Here is a 20,734-nt window from a genome sequence, read left to right as displayed (position 1 = left end):
AATGGGGAAATGCTTGATGGGCGGGCAAAGGCTGTTAGTGGATTTTCTTCTTATCCTTGCTGCTGTTGTTCGTTTTGTGTTGTTATATATATATATATATATATATATATATATATATATATATTTTCTAGTAAAGAACTGTTATTCTTTTTTCTACATCTTTGCCTGGAAGCCCCGTAATTTCCAATTCATAATAGTTCGGAGGAAGGAGGAGATCTTTCCATTCCAGGGACATTCCCCTCTTCCTTGGGAAATATCTCTGTTTTAAACCAGAACAATGTTATTGTCAACAGATGATCTCCAATGACACTTTCAAGAATTTGACAAGTCAGAAAAGGGACTGCTGTTGAGCCCATAAGTTCCTTAAGGGGAAGGTTTACCTGCACATGGAAGAGAGATAAACCACACCTGCAGAACACCAGTTATAAAACAGCTCTGGTGCCATGGTCCTCTCCATGTGTACCTCCTCCTATGATGTTCTCAGTACAGCACTTCTTTCCCAGGCAAATCTTCAATAAAAAAGCACATTTATTCTCCTTCTGTGGTACTTTTCTCCCACAAATGTTCATGGGTTGAAAGTATTAGGGTCTGTGTGTGTGGTGGTGGTGTGGAGAGAATATGTGTCACTTATTAATGAAGGGTTCTTTTTGTCTTGTACTTTTATTTTCCAGATATTTCCGTATGATGAGGAAAGTTCTCTGTATAAATATATCCCTGCTTTGGAAATAAAAAAGCTGCAGGAACAGAATGCCAGCCTTCGGGCTGCTATTGCACAAATGAGGAAAGAAATGGAGAGTCTTGATGAGCAGATGTTGTCTTCTCTTCCTCAAACAGAAGACAGACAGTTTGCAGAGCAAGGTGAAACTCTTGACAAAGAACTTTAAATTCAGTTAAGGAAGTTTAGGAGTCGCAGTCATAACCTATGAAGGCTCCCCAATCCATGAGTGTGTAAAAATTGTTATTTGATTGCACCATACACAAGAACACAGTGGTCTGAGATTCTGTTTACAAAACAATTATTAGTGAAAAGAAACACACACATGTACACACACTCACACGCTATAAGTCACTATAAAATTACCACTAGAAAAGCAATCATGTCTTGATTTTGCAAGAATAAAGCAATTATATGTATATTACAGAATTCCTGATAGCCAAGCCAGTATGTAGAATCACATAATGGCTTGGATTGGAAGGGATCTTTAAAGATCTCCTAGTCCAAACCCCCCTGCCATGGTGGTTTACAGTCCATTTACAGTGTATCTACTGAAATGATGTACAAAAGGAGGTTCAGGGGGAACTTACTACTATCTACAACTACCTGAAAGGGAGTTGTTGTGAGGTGGGGATCAGTCTCTTTTTCCTAGTATTAAGCAATAGGACAACAGAAATGACCTCAAGTTATGCCAGAGGAAGTTTAGATTGGATATTTTTAATTAAATATTAAAAATTATGAAATATTAAATAGTTAAGTATTAAAATTTTCTTTTTGAAAAGGCTTATTCAAGCATTGGCACAGGCTGCCCAGGGGAATGGTTGAGTTACCATCCCTGGAGGTGTTTAAAAGGTATATGTGTGTGGACATTTGAAGACGTGGTTTAGTGAAGGACTTGGCAGTGTTAGGTCACTGGTTTCACTTGATGATTTTAAAGGTCTTTTCCAACCTAAATCTATGGTTTTATGATTCTGTAACTAGACAAACTAGACATTTATATGCATAAGACAGTGTTCTGAAGCAGCTCTTGCTATGAAAGCCTAAACTCTCTATAAATACATATACATTCCTATTATCCTCCTCTTTTAGGTTCATTAAACACAAACAAAATTTCAACTGGAACCACACTGAGCAACATCAAAGTCAGTTCAGCTAAATTGGATTGTTTAGTAAACCCAGACATGGAAGAGGTATGTTGAGATTTAAACCGCCTAAAAATATCTGTATGTATGTGCGTGCGTGTAATTAAATACCTAGTGTATTATTATTGTTTGAGTAAGTATTATAAATGGAAGTAATATGTGCTTATGTGATTGGTCAGATGAAAGCCAGCAAAGATTTTTTTAGCCAAACTTACTCTTATTCTTTCCAGGCAATAAATTTTGACCAGTCAACCCTTGGCACAAGTCACTTCTGATCTTGCAAGCTGGTCTTGATGTTTTTTTTTTCCTACTTGCAAATGCTTAAACAACTGTGTGTTACTGCTTCAGGTTTTCCATTGCAAATCCATATTTTAATGCTGAATTACTTATGCTTTATGTGTTCAGACATGTAGCAAATAGGGGATATGCAGGCCAAAACTTCAAGTGAATAAAATGCTGGAATTGTAGTTGATGCTGTCTTCACTGAAGTTGGACTATTGTTTCTTGCCTATTTTTTCGGTCTGCTTTATTTTTAGTTTTTTCAGTACATAACAAGCCTTCTTAGACATAGACTGAGCCGAAAGCAGTCCTGAAAATATCTTAAAAACAATGGGCAATACTTAATTTTACTTTCTTACGGGATTTTGCAATTGCTTATCATTAGCATTTTTCTACTCTTTCTCTGTGCTTCTTACATTTATTTTTTAATTGCGTACTAAGGATGTACTTAAGGCCATGAAGAATTACAGGCAAAATTATTTCTACCTCAGGGAGCTCGGAATCTGTTGAGCAATAATGGTAACTAAACATAGGGGTGCAGGTGAAGTCAGTAAGCAAAGCCATATAGTGATAGTTTTCTTTTTTCCATTTAAAATAACAGAGTTTCTGTGATTACAATCTGGAAATTATAGGCTTCAGCACTAAAGAAGAAGAGAAAAGTTTATTGTGGAAACTAGTAAAAATAGCATGTAAACTTTTGCTTGTACATATATTTTTCTATTTGTCTTTTGTATCAGCTCCGAGGAGAGTTCTTCTTCCCACTCTTTTTTAGTATCCATCTTTTCAGTGTTTTCGCTGTTTTGTACTGCAGAATTTTGCTCTGGGTCTAAAGGTTAAAAGATTTCTGAGTTCCACTCCTAATTCTACAGCTTACAGTCTGGGAAAAAAAAAAAAATGTTCTGTGCAATGCTGTGGAATATTTTTCTGAAAAGTTCAGGGAAAATAAGTTTAAGCAAATGGCATTCCTTGCCCCAGCCAGGTGATGTGCTTTTGTCTTTTGATCCGGTGAAGGTGATCCACAGCATGACAGCCAGTGGTCCCATGACTGGTCATTGCCTTCACCTTGCTTTATGTTAAGCTTTAGTATGCCAATTTCACCAACGAAGGTAGACTGTAATAATTTCACAATCACACACACACAATCACATAGAATCACTGGGTTGGAAGAGACCTTCAAGGTCATCGAGTCCAACTGAGCCCCAACAGCTCAACTCAACCCTGGCACCCAGTGCCACATCCAGGCTTTTTTTAAACACATTCAGGGATGGTGACTCTACCACCTCCCCATTCCAGAACTTTATCACCCTGTCTGTAAAGAACTTTTTCCTAATATCCATCCTATATTTTCCTCGGTGCAGCTTAAGGCTGTGTGCTCTCTGCCAGTTGCTGCCTGGTGAAAGAGACCAACCCCACCTGACTACAACCTCCTTTCAGGGAGCTCTAGAGACTGATAAGGACACCTCTGAGTCTCCTTTTCTCCAGGCTGAGCACCCCCAGCTCCCTCAGTGGTTCCTCACTGGGTTTGTGTTCCCAGTCCCTCTCCAGCCTCGTTGCCTCCTCTGGATGCTCTCGAGCGTCCCAAGGTCCTTCCCAAACTGAGGGGCCAGAACTGGACACAGCACTCGAGGTGCAGCCTCACCAGTGCTGAGTGCAGGGGAAGGATGACCTTCCTGCTCCTGCTGGCCACACCATTCCTGATCCAGGCCAGGATGCCATTGGCCTTCTTGGCCACCAGGGCACACTGTTGGCTCATGTTCAGTTTGCTGTCAGCCAGTACCCCCAGGGTCCCTTTCTGCCTGGGCACTGTCCAGCCACACTGTCGCCAGCCTAGAACGCTGCAGGGGGTTATTGTGGCCGAATACAGGACTCAGCACTTGGATTTATTAAACATCATTTTATTGGATTCTGCTCATCCTTCCAATCATTCCAGGTCTCTTGCAGAGCCCTCTTACCTTCCAACAGATCAACACATGCTCCCAGCTACTTGTGTTACTTGCTTTTATACAAACTGCTAGATATGTGTCAAAGTGCAGTTTATTTTGCCTTTCACTTTGGTGTCTTAGAATTTTTAGACTCTAGTCCTGCACTAATTTCTCTACCTTTCTCCCCCATACTCTTTGTAGGCCTGCATGCTTTCTCAGTAAGTTCTCAAGAGCCTTCCTTTTAATGGTAAAATTATCGAAAGAAATAAGAGCATGGGAGTTGCATGGCACAATAAGGCAACAATGGTTTGATTTTTTTCTCAGTATGGATAATAGCTTTCAATGTGTACTTCTTGAATCATAGTGTTTAGGGTGATTTAGTTGAAAACTGATTGAGATTGCACAGTTAGCTAGTTTATATGTAAAAGGGTAAACATACCAATGAGTAATTGTAAAACAATTTTGGTGCATGTGATACATTCAGATCCTTATGGCAATGTGTGAAATGTAAAATCTTTATAGGGAGATGACTGTTCAGTGAATGATGACTATTTAAATGGCTATCAAAAAGTCTCCTCTGCGGGGACTGAAAGAAGACAGACAGACCTTGAAAAACAAGGATGTGATCTTTTGGGTATATACCTTACCAGTATGTGTATGTGCAGGTGGACCCAGATTGCCAGAGACATAACATTGTAGAATCTTTACTTTTCAGTAAATGTTTTAAGTTATATCTACCCCTTTTGTTTGTATATACAAATGATAAAACAATGTACACAAGGATTAAACAAAGAAGGATTTGTAGCAGATTGCTATTTGGTATGAAGAGCTTTTTTCCACATTTTATCTTGAAATTAAGTGCTTTTTAGTTAACAGTTATACAGTGTTTATCCTATGTGTATTGTTTTACACTTACAGTTGACAATATCTGTGGGAATGTCTCAGGCTGTTACAGTGTTTTGCTCCACAGTTTAATTTGCCCGATACTGCTAAAAAATCTGGAAAATGGGCCCGAAAAAATGGACTGTAGCCTTCAATTTTACACTTTTTCTTCAACTGATCTGTCATGCATATTTGTGCAAATCTCTGAACCTGAAAACCCATTTTCAAAATATTTATTATAAGCATTATCTGTTTTACTTAGGGGCCAGAACCCAAAGTTCTTGAAGAAAACATGGTCAATTTTGGACAACAGCTACCCGATGTAGGTACTGGTAATGGTTGTCAATATAGTGTCAAACACATTCTACAAGGAATGCAAAATAAACTCAAGGAAGCAGCAAGAAAAATTTCAATTCTGAGCCAAGAAAAGCGGCAGCTGATTGAAATGGGAAACAGACTCAGGGCAGAACTTGGAATGGTGTTAAAGGAAGGTAAATTTATTCTAAAGAAAAGTGCTAGCATATATATTTAGAATAAAATTGACAGGGAATCAGTTCATCCTCTGAGCTGGAGAAAGCTAGGCTTCATTATGAAAAAAGGTGCTGAACCTTAGTGATCCTTGATCTACATAGCTCATGTGAGACTGTGGTACTAATGCTTGCAAGTAAGATTAGGGTTAGGATAGGAGATGCTAAGATAGAACAAAAGTCTGTGTAGTGACTTTTGCTGATAAACATCTTAGATGAAGAACTCTCTGGTGCCTAGAAGTCAGTGCGGGAACTGGAACTGTAAGACTTTGTTTATGAGCAGAAAAGAGGTATTGTATCTCTTGGAATAAAAACTAACGCTTTAGGAAAGAGGAAGAGAAAGCAGAATAAGTTTACTGTAAACTTGAATTAAAAGTATATATAATGTAAAAAGATTTCAGTGTGGATATCTAAGTTCTATGCACAGTTTTTCTGGCAATGAAATAAAGGGAAAAAAGCATGAGGCCCATTTCTGCATTTGCAATGAGAAGGCCTGTGTTCTGTGGTTCATTTATTATCTGCTGTAAACACTTGCTGGAAATGCAATATGGTTGACAAAATATCAACAAAGAATGCCTTCCTCAGTATATTCTCTCTTTTATAGGAGTCTGGCATCCTGTTAGCTCTAAACACTGCACAGTTTGTATTGCCTCTGGTAGTCTTCTTCCAAGAGAACTTGTCAAAAGAACACAGTGTCAGCTATCAGTTCTAAAGCATCTACAGCACAGACTCACAACACAGGTAATTGTATGCTGTTTGAAATTTAGCGATAATAAGCCATTAAGCCAGTTCTGATTCCATTAATATAACCTAAAATTCTGCATTTAAATTACTCTGACTGAGTTTAGCTCAAATCTATCTTTGGAAGATTCCGTAGAATCATTGCATATCTGGAGCTGGAAGGAACCCATGAGGATCTTTGCACCCTGATGTCACACAGGACAACCTAGAAGTTAAGCCATTTAAGTTAGAGGCATTGTCCCAAATGTTTTTTGAACACAGAAAGGCTCGGGGGCCATGACCACACCCTGGGGAGATTGTTCCACTGCTTGACCACCCTCTCAGGGAAGAATTGTCTGAATTTTTCCTGATGCAGATTTAAGCCATTCCTTCACATCCTATCACCAGACACCAAAAACAAAAATCAGTGCTTCCTACTCTTCCATCATGAAAGGAAGTTACAGAGAGCAATGAGGTCATCTGCCAGCCACTTCTTTTTTAAGTTGAACAAGCCAAATATCCCCAGCCACTCCTCATAAATCTAGCCATCTAACCTTTTCACCATCTTTGTTGCCCTCCTTTGGACTTTTTTTTCCTAATATTTTTACATTCTTCTCATATTGTGGAGCCCAAAAATGCACACAGTACTTGAGGTAAGGCCATATCAATGCTGAGCATAGTGGGCCATTAGCTTCTTGTGGCCGGTTAGCTGTGCTGTGCTTAACACACTGAAGACACAGCTGGTCCTCCCGGCCAGCAGGATGCACTGTTGACTCATGTTGAGCTTGCCGACAATCGAAACCCTTTCTTCAGGGCTGCACTTCAGCCTCTTGTTCCTCAAATGTATGCAGTCCATGCCTGTAGTCCCAGGTACAGAATCCAGCCTTTTTGGTCTCATTAAATTTCATGCAGCTAGTGATTACCAAGCATTACAGTCTATCGAGGTCTCTTTGTAAGGTCTCTCTAGCCAGAAGGGAATCAATGAGTCCTTCTCATTTAGTATCATCAGCCAACTTCGTGCACGCTCAACTCATGCATCCAGGTCATTGATCAAAGACTGGAGAATATTGACCCTAAAATTGAGCCCTGGCAAACACCATTAGTGACTGGCCACAAGCCAGATGGTTCCCCATAAGTTTAAATGGTTTGGGACTTCAAAAGTAATATTTTTAAACATGATCTTCAATCAAGGTATTTCAGAAACAAATGTATTTATGCAGTGTAAATGCAATCCTAAATTACAAATTTCGTAAGGCTTACTTTTAACTGAGCAGGAAAGACTGTTTGAAGGATTTGCACTATGTTCTAACATAAACTTTAAAATGATTAATCAGTCAGGGTATTTCCAAATACTCACAATGGTGGGATTTTAAAGCACCCATGTCCAAATAACTGTAATAGCACCTTTTCCATCTATAAAAGCAAGATATATAGTTAACCTGTCTCATATACTTTGTAATTAAAATGCAACATTTAATAGGTAAATTGCAGCATTTATCAGAGAGACTAATGAAAAAAATCCTGGCTTCCCTAGTAGTTAGTGGCAGACCTCCCAGTAGCTTCGATAGTCAGGATTTCACTATGTACTTTACTTAATTGATCAGCAGATTTGTTCCCGTGAGGATTGAGTCAGAGCAGTTGATTGTTGTTGTAGTTTTGAAGGCAGTAAACAGTGTTCTTTTAGAAAGGGTGAGGTTGTTGCTCTGAGGTATAAAACTCCAGTAGAATTATTAACCAAGTTTAGCTGGGGAAACACTTCCTCTGGGAATCACTCTGTGCAAGTTGTTCCAGGGTTTGGTCACCCTCACAATAAAGAAGGCTGTCATTTGGTTGGGGTTTTCTTCCCCCTTATACTTAAGCGAGGTGTCCTGTACTTACCTTTTTGCTCATTATCCCTTGGCCTTCCACTGTATAGCACTGAGATGTCTCCAACTCAGTCATCTTTATCTCCTTATAACATCCTCATCAGATGCTTATACATGTTGAAAAGATTAATCTATCTTTTCTGGAGGCCAGCAAGGCCAGCTGCCCCAACCTCTTCTTCTACATCCAATGTTCCAATTCACTGATCATCTTTTTGGCTATTTGCTATTTTGTGGAATGCCTCAGCGTGCTTGTGGCTTTATAATTTTTTCTGTATGCTTGTGATCATCTCATTAACCTAAAGTCACAAGATTGGCATCCTTTGTTCACTTGAACTTTCAGTTCTCTGTTTCAGAAATAGTGACCTGTTCATTAAATGCTAACACTGTAAATAATTTTTACGGAGAAATTCAGGTTCAGCAAACCACTTGAGGAGACCTCTTGTGACCTGCTTGTTTCATCTGTGCACTGCTGGGATTGAGGTCTGAAAAAAATTGGCTAAATGGTTATACCAAACATACATAAAAGTGACTTCAGATCTGGGCAAAATTACCAAAATTCAAAACCACGGTTTTTTTTCCTTTTCCACCTCTTTAATTATTCTTTCTTTCATAGCTCACCTTAGAACTTTGCTGATCCTCAAATTAAGACCAATGAATAGTCATATCCATCCATCCCAATCTTCTCTTGCCTTATTTTTAATGAGCAAGATACTGTGTTTGTATTTTTCTACATATCTCGTGTCTCCCATGTTCTGTTAAAAATCATTAAAGATGATTCTTATTCTTGTTAGAATAAATAGATTTTTAAAATACAGTATGACTATGGCACTTGGAGAGGTAGAATTTGGCTGTGACTTTCCAGATGGTGAGCTACATGCTGGGAGTAGTAGTTCAACTGCTTCAGCTGATGGGTTGCTTGGAGGTCATGGCTGAAATGGTTGTCATTGAGGATCTTCCCACCTCTGGAACCTTTGAGTTCATAATTTGCCTATACTAGAAAGGATAGCCCTTCTTACATCCAAGCTCATACTCTCATTCCAGGCCGCTCTTTACTCAGAATATATCTGCTGAGGCTTCAGCTCCTACACAAAAGCTGAGCTCCAGATTGACTTTCCAAAGAATACTATTATTCTAGTTTGGGTGTTTTGATTCTAGGCGATCCTCTTGCTGGCCAGGCTACATTTGGTCCTGCATTCCAAGATCTTGATCCTTATAAAAAACCAAGAAAATTTATTACTGTCAAAGCTACAGGAATTTTACTGTCAATTACTTTATGTGATGGGCTTACGTTTTTCTTTAGTCTTAATTACATAACAGAAGACTTCAGTGTTTATTTGCATCTCCTTTGACAGGGCTGAAGCAGTTAGCTTTTCATCAAATCTCACTTTAGTTGCTACAAGTTGAAAGTTGGTGAAACTTTGAGAGGTAAATTACTTCATTTTGGCTGCTGACTATTTACTTTTCCATCGCTGCTTTATTTTAGTTGGGGTTTTAGGTATTGTTTTGCAGTTTTTCTTCTGTAGTTTAATCACAGGAAAATATGAACGTGAAGGACCCTGATGATATAAGCTTGAGCAACAAACAAGGTGATAGTAACAGCACCAGGAAATGTAGATATTGAACAGATTTGATACTAGGTTTATTATAAAGGTAGTTTGACCCTGTTGATCTGAAGAGAACATAACTTAGTTTAATATTATTTATAACTGATTATTTTAAATCTAGCAGTGTAACAGCAAACTGAGCTATAAGGATGTTAGTTTTAGGGACCATGAGTTACTTGTGTTAATGTAATATTTCACATTAGGAGCTGCAGTGCACAAGGCAACAGCATCCTTCAAGGTTCGCTTCTCTTACTGCCTGCCCTAGCTTAAAGGAAGAAGAAGCTCCAAGCAGCTGTGGAGAAGAAACAGGATTACCATCCAGTGAGGTACAGTGCAGTTTTATGACCAATGTAATTCACCTTCATTTGGCTTTTTCAATTTGAATTGCTCAACAGTCATCTCCTCGAAGACTTAAAAACCTATGACTTTTTTAAATGCATTGTCTTTTTTATGCATTGTTCCTGTACAAAATAGTATTTGTTAACACTAAATAAACTAGGGTTTCTCAATCACTGCCATGATGTTGTAATTAATCTTCTTGTACAACCTTTCAAAATTAAAAATAATAATTTTCTTTTGTCTTGCCTCTTGCTGAAATCGTCTTTCTTTCCAAGTCCAAGATGCCACTATGAAATGTAACCAATTTTCTGATCTCTTTGATGTGAAATGTATGTATGTCTGTAAGATTGTGTTTGAATTTTAACAGGTTTGGATAGATTTCTCTATTGAAAATCATGGGCCAGATACATTCTCAGCAACAAAGGAAGATACAACCACAGAGATTTTTCAAACTCAGCTGCTCACTCAGAGTCCTAGTCATGTCCAACAGGTTCAGCTTTCTTCATCTAGAATGCATAATTTCTGTCAAATTTTAGATACGGGAGCAAGCCGTTCTCTACTCAGTCCTCAAAAGAACACCAGCCAGGGTAAGCCTGCTTTGTAAAGCAGTCACAATATTTGACTCTTCTAGAAGTGTGGAATTACGGTGGATTCTGTTGTCGTTCACTAATTCTTTTACATACTGCTCCTCTTGTTACAGCCCTGTGATCAAAATCTGAATGAGTTACTTGAAGGGAATTTCACGGTTGCCAGCAGAAGTATGAATTAAGAGGAATGTCCATATAGCTGTCTGGTTTAAATGCCTTCATTGCAAATATTTCTTCACTGTTTTTAAGTACTCCTGTAGAATGCAAATTCTGTTTTGACATAGTCTAAAACTTAGCTGGGGCAGATAAAAATGTGTCTGTTTGAGAACTGTACACTCATATTCATATGCAATTAATCACATACAGACTGCAGGAACAAGAATGCAATCACTGGATTAAGGGAAGTGATTTGTTCCCCTAAATTTGACACTTGCGAGGCCACTGTGTCCACCTTTGGACCTTCTTGTACAAAAGTGTGACAAACTGGAGTCCACTGGAGAGCCACTAAATGGCTGGGGCATGGGAACACATTACACAAGAAGAGGTTTAGAGAACTGGGTTGTTCAGTGTAGAAAAGAATAGGTGAGTGGTCTGTATGGTGCTTTTTAACTCTCCGGTGAGGGATTTTGGAGAAGACAGAACCAGACTCTTAGAGATGCACAGTGAAAAGTGGCAAATGGACACAAGCTGTGTCAAGATACATTCTGAATAGGGAGTGATAAGCACTGTGACATTTCACCCACAGGTCCCATCCAGCCTATGTTACATCTGTTTTTAAACCAGTTTATGAAGGCAATGAACCATCTTTAGTAGCTCACAAGAAAAAAATAATACTTAAAAGGGCTTTCAAAATGAAGAGTGGATTATAAGTGTATTTATTCACAACAGCAGTGCATTGCAGGGACAAAGTAATGTGCATTGACCGACCTGTAGGACTGGAATGGACATAGTGCTGAGATTCATGACTCTTGTGCTTTTTTTGTGAGGCTAGGACTGACATAGGAAGAGCATTTCAGGCCAGGCCTATATTGACAGGATAAGCAAAAGGATGTCTTTGAAACATTACTGATAGTGCCATGCAGTTTCGTGCTGTTGGATGTGTGATGCAACAGCTCTGGCAGCCTTACAAGGACATCAGTTTCTTAATGTCTAGAAATTTCCAGCCACTCTTGCAAAACTTAATGTAGATTTTCGGGGATCTAGAAATAGCAAAAGGGACAGAGGATACTGCCAACGTGGAACAAGTGAAATGTGAATCAATAAGGGATAATATTTTCCTAAGACCAAGTTTAATTTGATCTCTGCATCCAGATTTATATGAGGCATACCACAGTGGAACTTCTTACTCAACCGTGCAGGCCCAGAAATACTGCATCGCAAGAATGCGATTTTTAAACACACTATATTGCTGCTTAGCTTTCTCCTCCAGGAAAAGGTGTCCTTAATTCCACTGGACTGAATTCTGTATTTCAGAAAAAAAAATTATGAAAGAAAAATCTTTCTCTTTTTTTTGGAACAACATCACCTTAGAAGCATTATATACTTTTCAAAATTTCAAAATAAAATTTTCAAATTCTTCTCCTGATTTTTAGCAGAGGCTTGTATTATTTTTCAGGCCTGAGCTATGGAAATTAATTCAATCTTTCCTGTTTAAAACCACTGTCATTGAGACAGAGTGACTTGGAGCTGGGCTTTCAGGTGCAAGTGACGCATCCAGAGACTTGGAAGCTCAGTGGCAAAAAATGATTTGCAGCAAAGCATGCAAGTTAGTTTGCTTGCTAAACCCTTTTTTTTTTTCAAACCCTTTTTTTTTTCCCAAGTTCAATTCTGTCAAAATTGGTAACATCAGTAGATGTGTTTTGTGGGAATTTCTGGTGAAACTAATTGTAGCTTGAAAATTATTTTTCTGAACCTGTTAAACAGTTTCATTTTTTTCATGTTACATGTACCAAACAGCCTACTGGCACTCAAAATGGTTGGCATGTCAAGTAAGCCCTGCAATTTGTTGTATTTCCAACCTATTACACAATGCAATGACTACATGTGTTTTGAAGAGTTAATGACTACATCTTAATTACTGAAGTGGACTGTTAATATACTTTATTCATTTCACCATCAAATTCAGACCTTGTGTAAGCTTCCAAGCAAGTCAAAAGGCTATGAGATATTTTAATTTTCTCTCTCCTTACTCTACCTGCTAATTTTCAGTTTACTGTAAAAATTAGATGGATTTCATAGCTTGTATGTTAATTCTGCAGATAAGTAGAAGGAAGATGTTTAGAAGGATCATAGGTCCCTTCTTCAGGGGTTTTTATTGTTCTGTATTATTGAAAGAAAAAGAACCTCCTAGAGATAGACAGATACAAGCCATGATGATATTAAAAGACTACATAGGATGCATAGGCTGTACAAATAAGAAATACACCTCTGTATTTCTTTACTTTTTAAATGCTCTATCCCAGAGTTTGAGAGCAGGTGGAGATTTTGATTGGTGATCCATATCATATGCACCTTGAATGCTGACAACAAGCCTCCCTCAAAGGAAAGCAGAGCCTTTTTTGATTTTAGAGGCAATGTCAGGCAGGAGGAGGGGAAGATTTGTAAAACATTTAGAAAATGGAAATTTATTTTCTTCTGTTTATCTTGATAAGTTTACTATTCTATTTGCTATTGAAGATACTTACCAGTTTTTCAGAGGGGAAAAAAGCAAAAATCACCTATAGAAGTTCAGCTGTAATAATGCATTTAGCATGAAGCCAGTATTGTGAAGGGTTCTGTGTGGTACTGTGTGAAATGCTCCTTATCAGCTCCAATCAGCTATCCTTGGGTTAGCAGAGGATGGGTCAGTGCAGGGGGAATATGGGTGTAAGGCAAGCTGTGTCCCCACTAGTCATTTGACTTATTCATATTTAGTATAGATGAAACTTTGTATTTTCACATCCCACACCCCACCACCACAAGTATTCAGAACCCTGTCCTCAGTTTAATAATTTGGGTTTACATTGTAGCCTAACAAAGAACAGGAGTGAGCTGCTTTGAGGTAAAGTAACTTTTTTTATTTACTACTTGAGTTTAGATAGGGGAGTTTCTTGTACTGTAATTCTCACTGTAACTTGCAAAGCTCTGTCGTCTGAAATTCCACGCTTCATGGATCAAAAGTTATCTTAAGTGTTTCCACACTAGACAGAATTTCAACAGCTTTGACATCACTGACAGTTCTAAGAGCAATCCATGTGGGTAAAAAGCTGGCCAGAGAAAGAATCTGGTAAAATATTAACAAAGAGAAACAGTGCTCTGGCTCGGGCTTCATTCCAGCTCCAATCAGAGAAAAACTCATGATCTCTTTTCTGCATTACGTAAAACTTCATCTTTGAAGTGTTTCACAAATATTAACTAATGCCCTAGCTACCTTTTCTTCATTTTTGTGTTCTTCTCCTGAATAGGAACTTGTTTGAGTTGGTGTTCCTTCAGAAGCACTGTTAGCCATAAGCAAATATCTAGTGACAAATTTCTTAAATGAAACTTCCATCTGAGGAAATTTCAGTTTGCCTATACAACATGCCTGCATATATATCTTTTATCCTGAGGGGAAAAAAATCTATGAATGTTCATTTCTGACTGAAGTTAGCACACATCAAATGGAAGATATGTTAAGCATTTCAATACACTAAACACTTAGTTCCATTTTCAAAAGCAGTTTAGATGCTTAGCTATGATCTTGCTAGCTCTGGTTGCCACGGTCACTTCTGAAGTAAGTTGCAGGCTTGTAAATTAGGTGTGTTTTTTCATTGGTGTGCAAACCAAGCTACAGCATTTAAAGAGTATTTCTAATTCTGGGTATTGATTCTTTATCTTTTCCTAATTTTTGGAACTAACCTTACAAGATTGCGGTGGTTGATTTTAAATTTCTGTGTTAGTACACATTTTTTACAGTCCAAAATTTAAAAATAGCCATGTAGAATGCTTGTATTCTGTGCTGTTGTTCCAAATACCTAACTAAGAAGCCTTTACTAGTTACAACTATAGTTTCTCTACTAATGACAGGAGACAAGCAGACAGAAGTCTTCACAGGAAGGGATGCAGTCATCCATTGGTGCTTGGTTACTTTGCCTTTAGAATTACACAATTAAGGCCACCCACATTAATTTCTGAAAGTCATCTCCTTGGGTGAATACAAAAGGCCCTTGAAAACTGAGTATTTTAAAAAACAGACTGTCTGTAAGCAGTGTTAACTGTGTGCTATGGAGCACTGGATCTGCTCATTCCTGTTATTTAGACCACCCACAAGAAGTAGTATTATTCTACTGCTGTTCCTGTTCAAGACAGTAATCTTCGAAGCAATACCTTTCAGACACTGCTGCCTGCACTTTTTTAAATGGTTGTTGTTGTGAAATTCTGCTTTCTTATCTGCCAGATGTGGGAGAGGCATTCTAATGATTAAAGTCCATTTCCCATGCAGGAAAATACACCCAACGATCTTCATGGGCTCCAAGCATCCTCTTCCATACCTTCTACATCTGTAGGAAACCACTAGGTGGCAAGCTGAACCACAGGATATCACATCCACAGCTCAGGAGTCCACTGAGCTTTTGTCACCAAGCTGATTCAGTGCAGAGATCACACACATGAGTGAACAGGTGGTTCAAGCTAAGCCAGTGTATAAAAATTATTTTGAAAAGTGTCGTGTTTTGACATTAGCCACAGTGGCATGCGTTGCACAGAGCTATAAACCTTCAATCGATCAATCCATTCCATAATTCAGGAACATGCTATATTTCCTGTTATGTAGAATTTTGTTTAGACTTTCTACCATGTTCAATGGACTTTGAAAATTTACTTTCTCCTACTAGTAACTGATCTTTGTCAATTTGTGCACCTTTTATTGCTGTGATTGAGTAGTATCTGGGACTGCAGACTGATGCTTATAAAATTAAACTAGTACAGAATACTGTAGGGTGTGTCATCACAGGTTTATTATGACTACTTCTGCTGTCCGCTTTGGCTGTCCATAGAAAATCTGAAGTTAAAGTCTCAATGACTTGAAAAATAAGGGTTAAGTGCCCAGAGCCAAACACCTGTAAATATTATCTATAGTTTACAGTGAATAATGCGAATGAACAGTTCCACTTATCTTACCTAAAGAAACCTGTGATAAGACTGAAGTTCAGTTAGTTGGAGATAATAGTTTTTGGAGAATTATGTGAGAACTGCAAGATGCACTCTGACTGGTATTAGGACCAGTCCCACTGCTTCCTAAACAAAGATGTTTCTTTTTGAGTTAGTCATTTTTGTAAAGACAGATATTTTAGATAACAAAACCAAATATTTGCATACTAAATGCTTTCCTAAATGAAAGAAGATTGAAAAAAGACCCAAAAGATAATGGTAGTAATACAGCTTTGTCAAGCCAACAGTTACCTCTGAGTCTTTTATATTGTGCATATCCAAACACATTTTCTCAAAATGGAGAGAAGGGTAAACTTGTAAAATATGATGTTTTAAAACAGCTGAGCAGATAGGTAGTGCTTGACTTGAGCTGTTACACTGACCTTCCAGATGTCTTCCTCTCTTAAGCAATCTGATGCTAATGGAGAATGAACATGTACAGATGAAGGGGGGATTGAGCAGAAGATACTGTGTTATACCATCAGTATGGCAAGCCTTAATGGACTGTTCTGGGCTCCTAGGTACAGAAATGGTCCTGGTAATATAAGATTTTGATAATGCGGCACTATGGCAGCAGTATATTTAGAGGAAAAGAGTAGACCAGGTCTCTTCAACTATTCAATCTCATAATTGGATACAAACATAACTACAAAGTATTTTTCTGTCTGTTTTTTGAGCAGGGGTGTTTGAAGTTGTACATTCAATCAAGCAATCTGAAGAATCTTGGCAAAATGTCAAAGCCAAGGATAACCTTGAAACATCAGCTGAAGATTTGACAGTCAGAGGAACAAGGCTGGAAGTTCAGCAGAAGTTAAAATCCAGGAGTTTATTTTGTGCTCATCTATTAAAACCAAAAATGTCTTCCAGCATGACAAAAATCCGCAATTATAATATTAAAGACTGATTTCTATGTTGTCAGCATGTTGTAGGTTCACACTTGCTATGAACTTACTTTGACATCTCTATATCAGGTCTAATTATCAGCCTCAGTTTTGTATGTCAGGTTGAGATATTTGCAGCCAGAAGAGAGAACAAATACCCTGCTTCATACAGTGAAGCCTAAAATAAAGGGTTAATCTGTGTGCATTATGAAGTTACAATCTTTGTTGTTGATGCTGATTTATTTTAATTATATATATTGAGATTTTCTTGCATCATGGATTTAGAAATGCTCAGTTAACACATAGGTAAAGCCTTGTGCCTTCAGGCAGGACTTGCAGGACTTCAGCAGATGTTTTGTTGAGAAACTGTAGATGTGATTTCAGCTTAGAAGTGGGATGCCTCAACCTACTTGTCTTCTAAATAACAATGCAACCGTTAATCCTGTGCAGCTATCTTTCTACTTGATAGAAAGGGGTTTCAAAAGATTGCATCTGAGTCTGTATTATTTCTCATCTTCTGTAGCTCTTTCCACTTGTTCAGAGAGCATGAAAGAATATAAAATTAAATTTCTATTGTCACACCAGTGATTGTATTTTCCCTTGACAAGAGATTGTATGGACTTCAAAGCAGTGAGAAACACTGCTACAATGTTAGAATCATATATTCATAATAATACAGACATGTTGTAAGAAGTAAGTCTTAAAATAGATGAAACTAGAAGAAAACTTGAATGAGTTGTGATGTAAGAAAGGATAGCTATGTAGTAATGATCATGCCAGGACACTAATACAAGTGTTCTGGCTATGTTTAAAAAAATCGTTTATTTTTGTAGCATTTCCAGTAATGCTGAGCTGTCCTGCAACATTACAGAGATGACCTTTCCTGTAAGTAAAGGAAATGCACATGAAAAATTAAATAAAAAACTTTTAATTGTGGGGATGGTCAAGCACTGGAACAGATTGCCTGGATGAGTTATGGAGTCTCTGTCTGTGGAGATACTCAAAACTCAACTGGACATGGGCCTGGCCAGACTGTTCCAGCTGACCCTTGAGTTGAGGGCTTGGACTAAGTGATGTCAAGAGGTACCTTCCAATCTTAAGAGATTCTGTGATTCTGCAAGTGGTATCACTGAAGTGAATAATACTTATCAGTTGCTCCTAAATATATAAAATCTAAAAAGGAGAAACTAAGGAAGAGAGCTACTTATGCATGAGTGGTTTTTCTTGTGGAGTGTTTTTTTATAGAAATGCTTGCCTGATACACTTTGCAAAGAAGTGTTCTCTTCAGCACCTGATAATATGCTGAAGAGCATTTGAGAATTGGAATAATTATTTTGTACTACCTGCTGAAAATATTCTGCTTTAGTGCAAAGGTGCAGTAATATTATAATCAGATGCTAGAAATATGCAATTTCATGAGATTTCAAATTTCATGAGATGCTGCTAAGTTAATATAAGGCCTGAGAGACCTTGTGAGCTTCTTTCTAAACATTTTCATTACTTGAAAATCCTGTCATTTGATTCAACATTGTTCATAAGCCAGGACAACATGATGCACTCCCTTGAACCAGGCCCTTGAATGAGTTCTTTCTGTAGCACAAAGCATAGTGGTTTCTAACAACTACAGGAATTTTGGCCCAGATCACACCAGTTAAAGCACTCACTGGTTATTTCTAGAACTCAATGTGTAAATTCCAGATGTTATAATAGCTGTAGATCATCCTGAAAATGTTTTTGTTATTTACGTGTTTAATATTGACCTACAGAGATGCACAATAGTACGGTGGTATGAGATTCTGTGCATATGTTAAAAGCAGCATAAAAGAGCAGTTTGTTCCATGGTATTTGTAATACTACATCTGAACCTGGAAAACATTTCTTTTTATTCCTTACACCGTAAGTGTAAGCTAATGGGCTGCAGACTTCAGAAATGCCGTTATGTAGGTTTGTATGCAGGTTTCTGTGGCTTTTTTGTTTGTTTGTTTGTTTATTTGTTTGCTTGTTTGAGGGTTTTCTGTTGGGTTTTTTGGGGGGAGGGGGTTGGCATGGGTTTTTTTGTTTTGGTTTGGGTTTTTGGGGGGTTTTTTGGTTTTTATTTGTGGTTGTTTGGTGTGGTGTCGCACTTACTCCCCCTCCCATGTCAACTGGCATGCCTGTTCATGCAGATGTCTTGCCAGTAATGCAGCTTTAATTTATTCAGTTTCCCTGAGAAACAGGTTTCCTTAAGTCAACTGTAGGTAAGGAAAGATGATAGCTGGGTTGTTTAATTTTATTTTATTTGTAGTAGAAAAAGAAGTAGTTGAGTTATTGAACAGAGTACATCTGAGAACATAGCATGTAAGTATGAAAATTAACAAAACATGCATAATAATAAATAATATGGACATACTGTGTGGGGCAGTTGTGCTAAGGGTGTACTAAATACAGCAGGAAAATTCTCATATATTTCTCTGATGACCAAAATATTTAACAAACTGGGCACTGATTTCTAAGAAGCAGATTAGAAGAGTGGCAGCAAGGTACTACTGTGGATGCTATTGAATTGTACAAAGAAAGGAATGCCTACAAAGAAGAGAATTCAAGCAGATCACAGAGTACTGAAAAGGTAAAAGAGGACATTATCTATTGCTGTCCTTATCAAAGGGTTAAAAACCTGTTATGTTGAGGAATATATAAAGGCAAAAAGTCTGCCCGAGAAGGTCTAAATGGAGCTGTATTGCGAAGCGGCAGTGCAAGCGCGACCCGGGAGCGGGGCCTCTGCCCAGAGCCTGTTCAAAGCCATGAGGGAGAGACAAGGTGGGGAGACTTTCCTGCGTCCCCGTGTTCAAGCCCACATTTGCCGACCGAAAGGCTTTTTTGTTTCGGAGAGGCAGTCGTAGGCAATACACAAGAAATCTGAGATTCGTTACTGTTCGTGTTTAACCGAAGGAGTGCAAGTTAAGGGAAAGTGGATGAGAGGTGCCCGCACGCAGAGCGACCCGCCCCATTCCGGTGGGAAGGGGGGCGTAGCAGGGGCACGGCGGGGAGGGAACCTCTGGCGCCCGCCCCCCACCTCCGGACTCGCTCTGCTGCCGCCAGTCAGGGCGGCGCGACGGGCCTGGGCACGGGGCAGCGCATCCCTGGCCGGCGTGCCTGCTGCCCTGTGGTAACCCCGGGACCGCGCTCCGCCGGGGTGAACGACCGCCGCCGCCGGAGAGCGACGGGCGCTGCTCGCTCTGCCGGCGGCCCCAGCCACCCCTCAGCCGTCACCACATCGCCTTATCGCTTAGCAACACCGCGCGGGCCCGCGATTGGCAGGGCCGCGCCCCCGCCCACGTTCCCCCGCCTCCGCATTGGGTGCCGTCCCGGGATTGCGCGGTCCTGCCCCGCGTCCTTTCCCATTGTGCGCCGCGGATGCGCGCGGGCGCTGCGCGATCCCACCGCGCTTGGACTGGCGCCCGCCGAGCCTTCGCCTCAGTCGCCGAGCCACGGTGCCGGCACGGCGCGGTCGTACGCCCCACAGTGTACCTACCGGCGGGGAGGTGGGAGAGGGACACGACAAGGTCCGCGCCCACGGGGGGTCGGCGCTGCCGCGTCCCCGGCCAGGCCAGGCCAAAGCCAGGCACGCCCGCAGCGCCTAGTCTTCCACGGCCTCCAGTACGGGGCGGGGCAGGGCGCGAGAGCTTGGCCCGGTGCCCGAGGGCAAGCGGGCCCGCCTGTGTCCGCCCCGGCCCGGCCAGGGCCCCCTCCTCCCGCGGAGCGGCTCTGGCGGACAGGGGTTGGCATCACCCTGGGTCTGACCGGGGCGGCCCTGCCCCGGCTCTCATTGGACTGCGGCGAGGCGTAAACTGTCAGCCCATGTGGCGTGGCCGCTGGAGGTGGCGACTGCTTAAATAGGAGTGGGAGCTAGAGGGAGATAGTGAGGAGAACGCGGAGTATCGGCCGTGCGCAGCCCGGCACCCGCCGCCGCAGCGTCCACCCCGCAGCATCTCGATCCCGCACTGAGCTGACGACGGAGTGTTACCAACACGAAGCCATCCGCACTTGTACAGGTATCGGCGGGAGAGCGGCTGCGGCGTGATCAGGAGAGCGGCAGCTTCTGCTCCAGGCTCCGCGGGCCGCTGCG

At 40.1% G+C, this 20,734-nt stretch overlaps 2 protein-coding genes across 2 annotated transcripts in view; both read left to right on the top strand.

Moving 5' to 3' along the window:
* Window positions 1-17,041, top strand: part of CCDC57 (coiled-coil domain containing 57) — a 28,103-nt gene extending 11,062 nt beyond the window's left edge. Inside the window, exons 7-13 of the mRNA XM_054293059.1 lie at window positions 672-858; window positions 1,805-1,905; window positions 5,203-5,431; window positions 6,072-6,208; window positions 9,860-9,982; window positions 10,363-10,582; window positions 16,429-17,041. Coding sequence (XP_054149034.1) covers window positions 672-858; window positions 1,805-1,905; window positions 5,203-5,431; window positions 6,072-6,208; window positions 9,860-9,982; window positions 10,363-10,582; window positions 16,429-16,652 — 1,221 coding nt within the window. The 3' untranslated portion in view covers window positions 16,653-17,041. The remainder of the gene's footprint in view (window positions 1-671; window positions 859-1,804; window positions 1,906-5,202; window positions 5,432-6,071; window positions 6,209-9,859; window positions 9,983-10,362; window positions 10,583-16,428) is intronic.
* A 3,507-nt stretch (window positions 17,042-20,548) lies between these two features.
* Window positions 20,549-20,734, top strand: part of FASN (fatty acid synthase) — a 42,817-nt gene continuing 42,631 nt past the window's right edge. The window contains exon 1 of the mRNA XM_054293044.1: window positions 20,549-20,660. The gene's annotated coding sequence lies outside the window, so the exon portion shown is untranslated. The remainder of the gene's footprint in view (window positions 20,661-20,734) is intronic.

This window comes from Melozone crissalis, unplaced genomic scaffold, assembly GCF_028551555.1.
Source record: "Melozone crissalis strain CALT ecotype California unplaced genomic scaffold, PUWL_Pcris_2 ptg000129l_1, whole genome shotgun sequence".
Classification (NCBI taxonomy): domain Eukaryota; kingdom Metazoa; phylum Chordata; class Aves; order Passeriformes; family Passerellidae; genus Melozone; species Melozone crissalis.
Note: the sequence above shows the minus strand (reverse complement) of the source record. Positions and strands in the feature narration are given on the sequence as shown.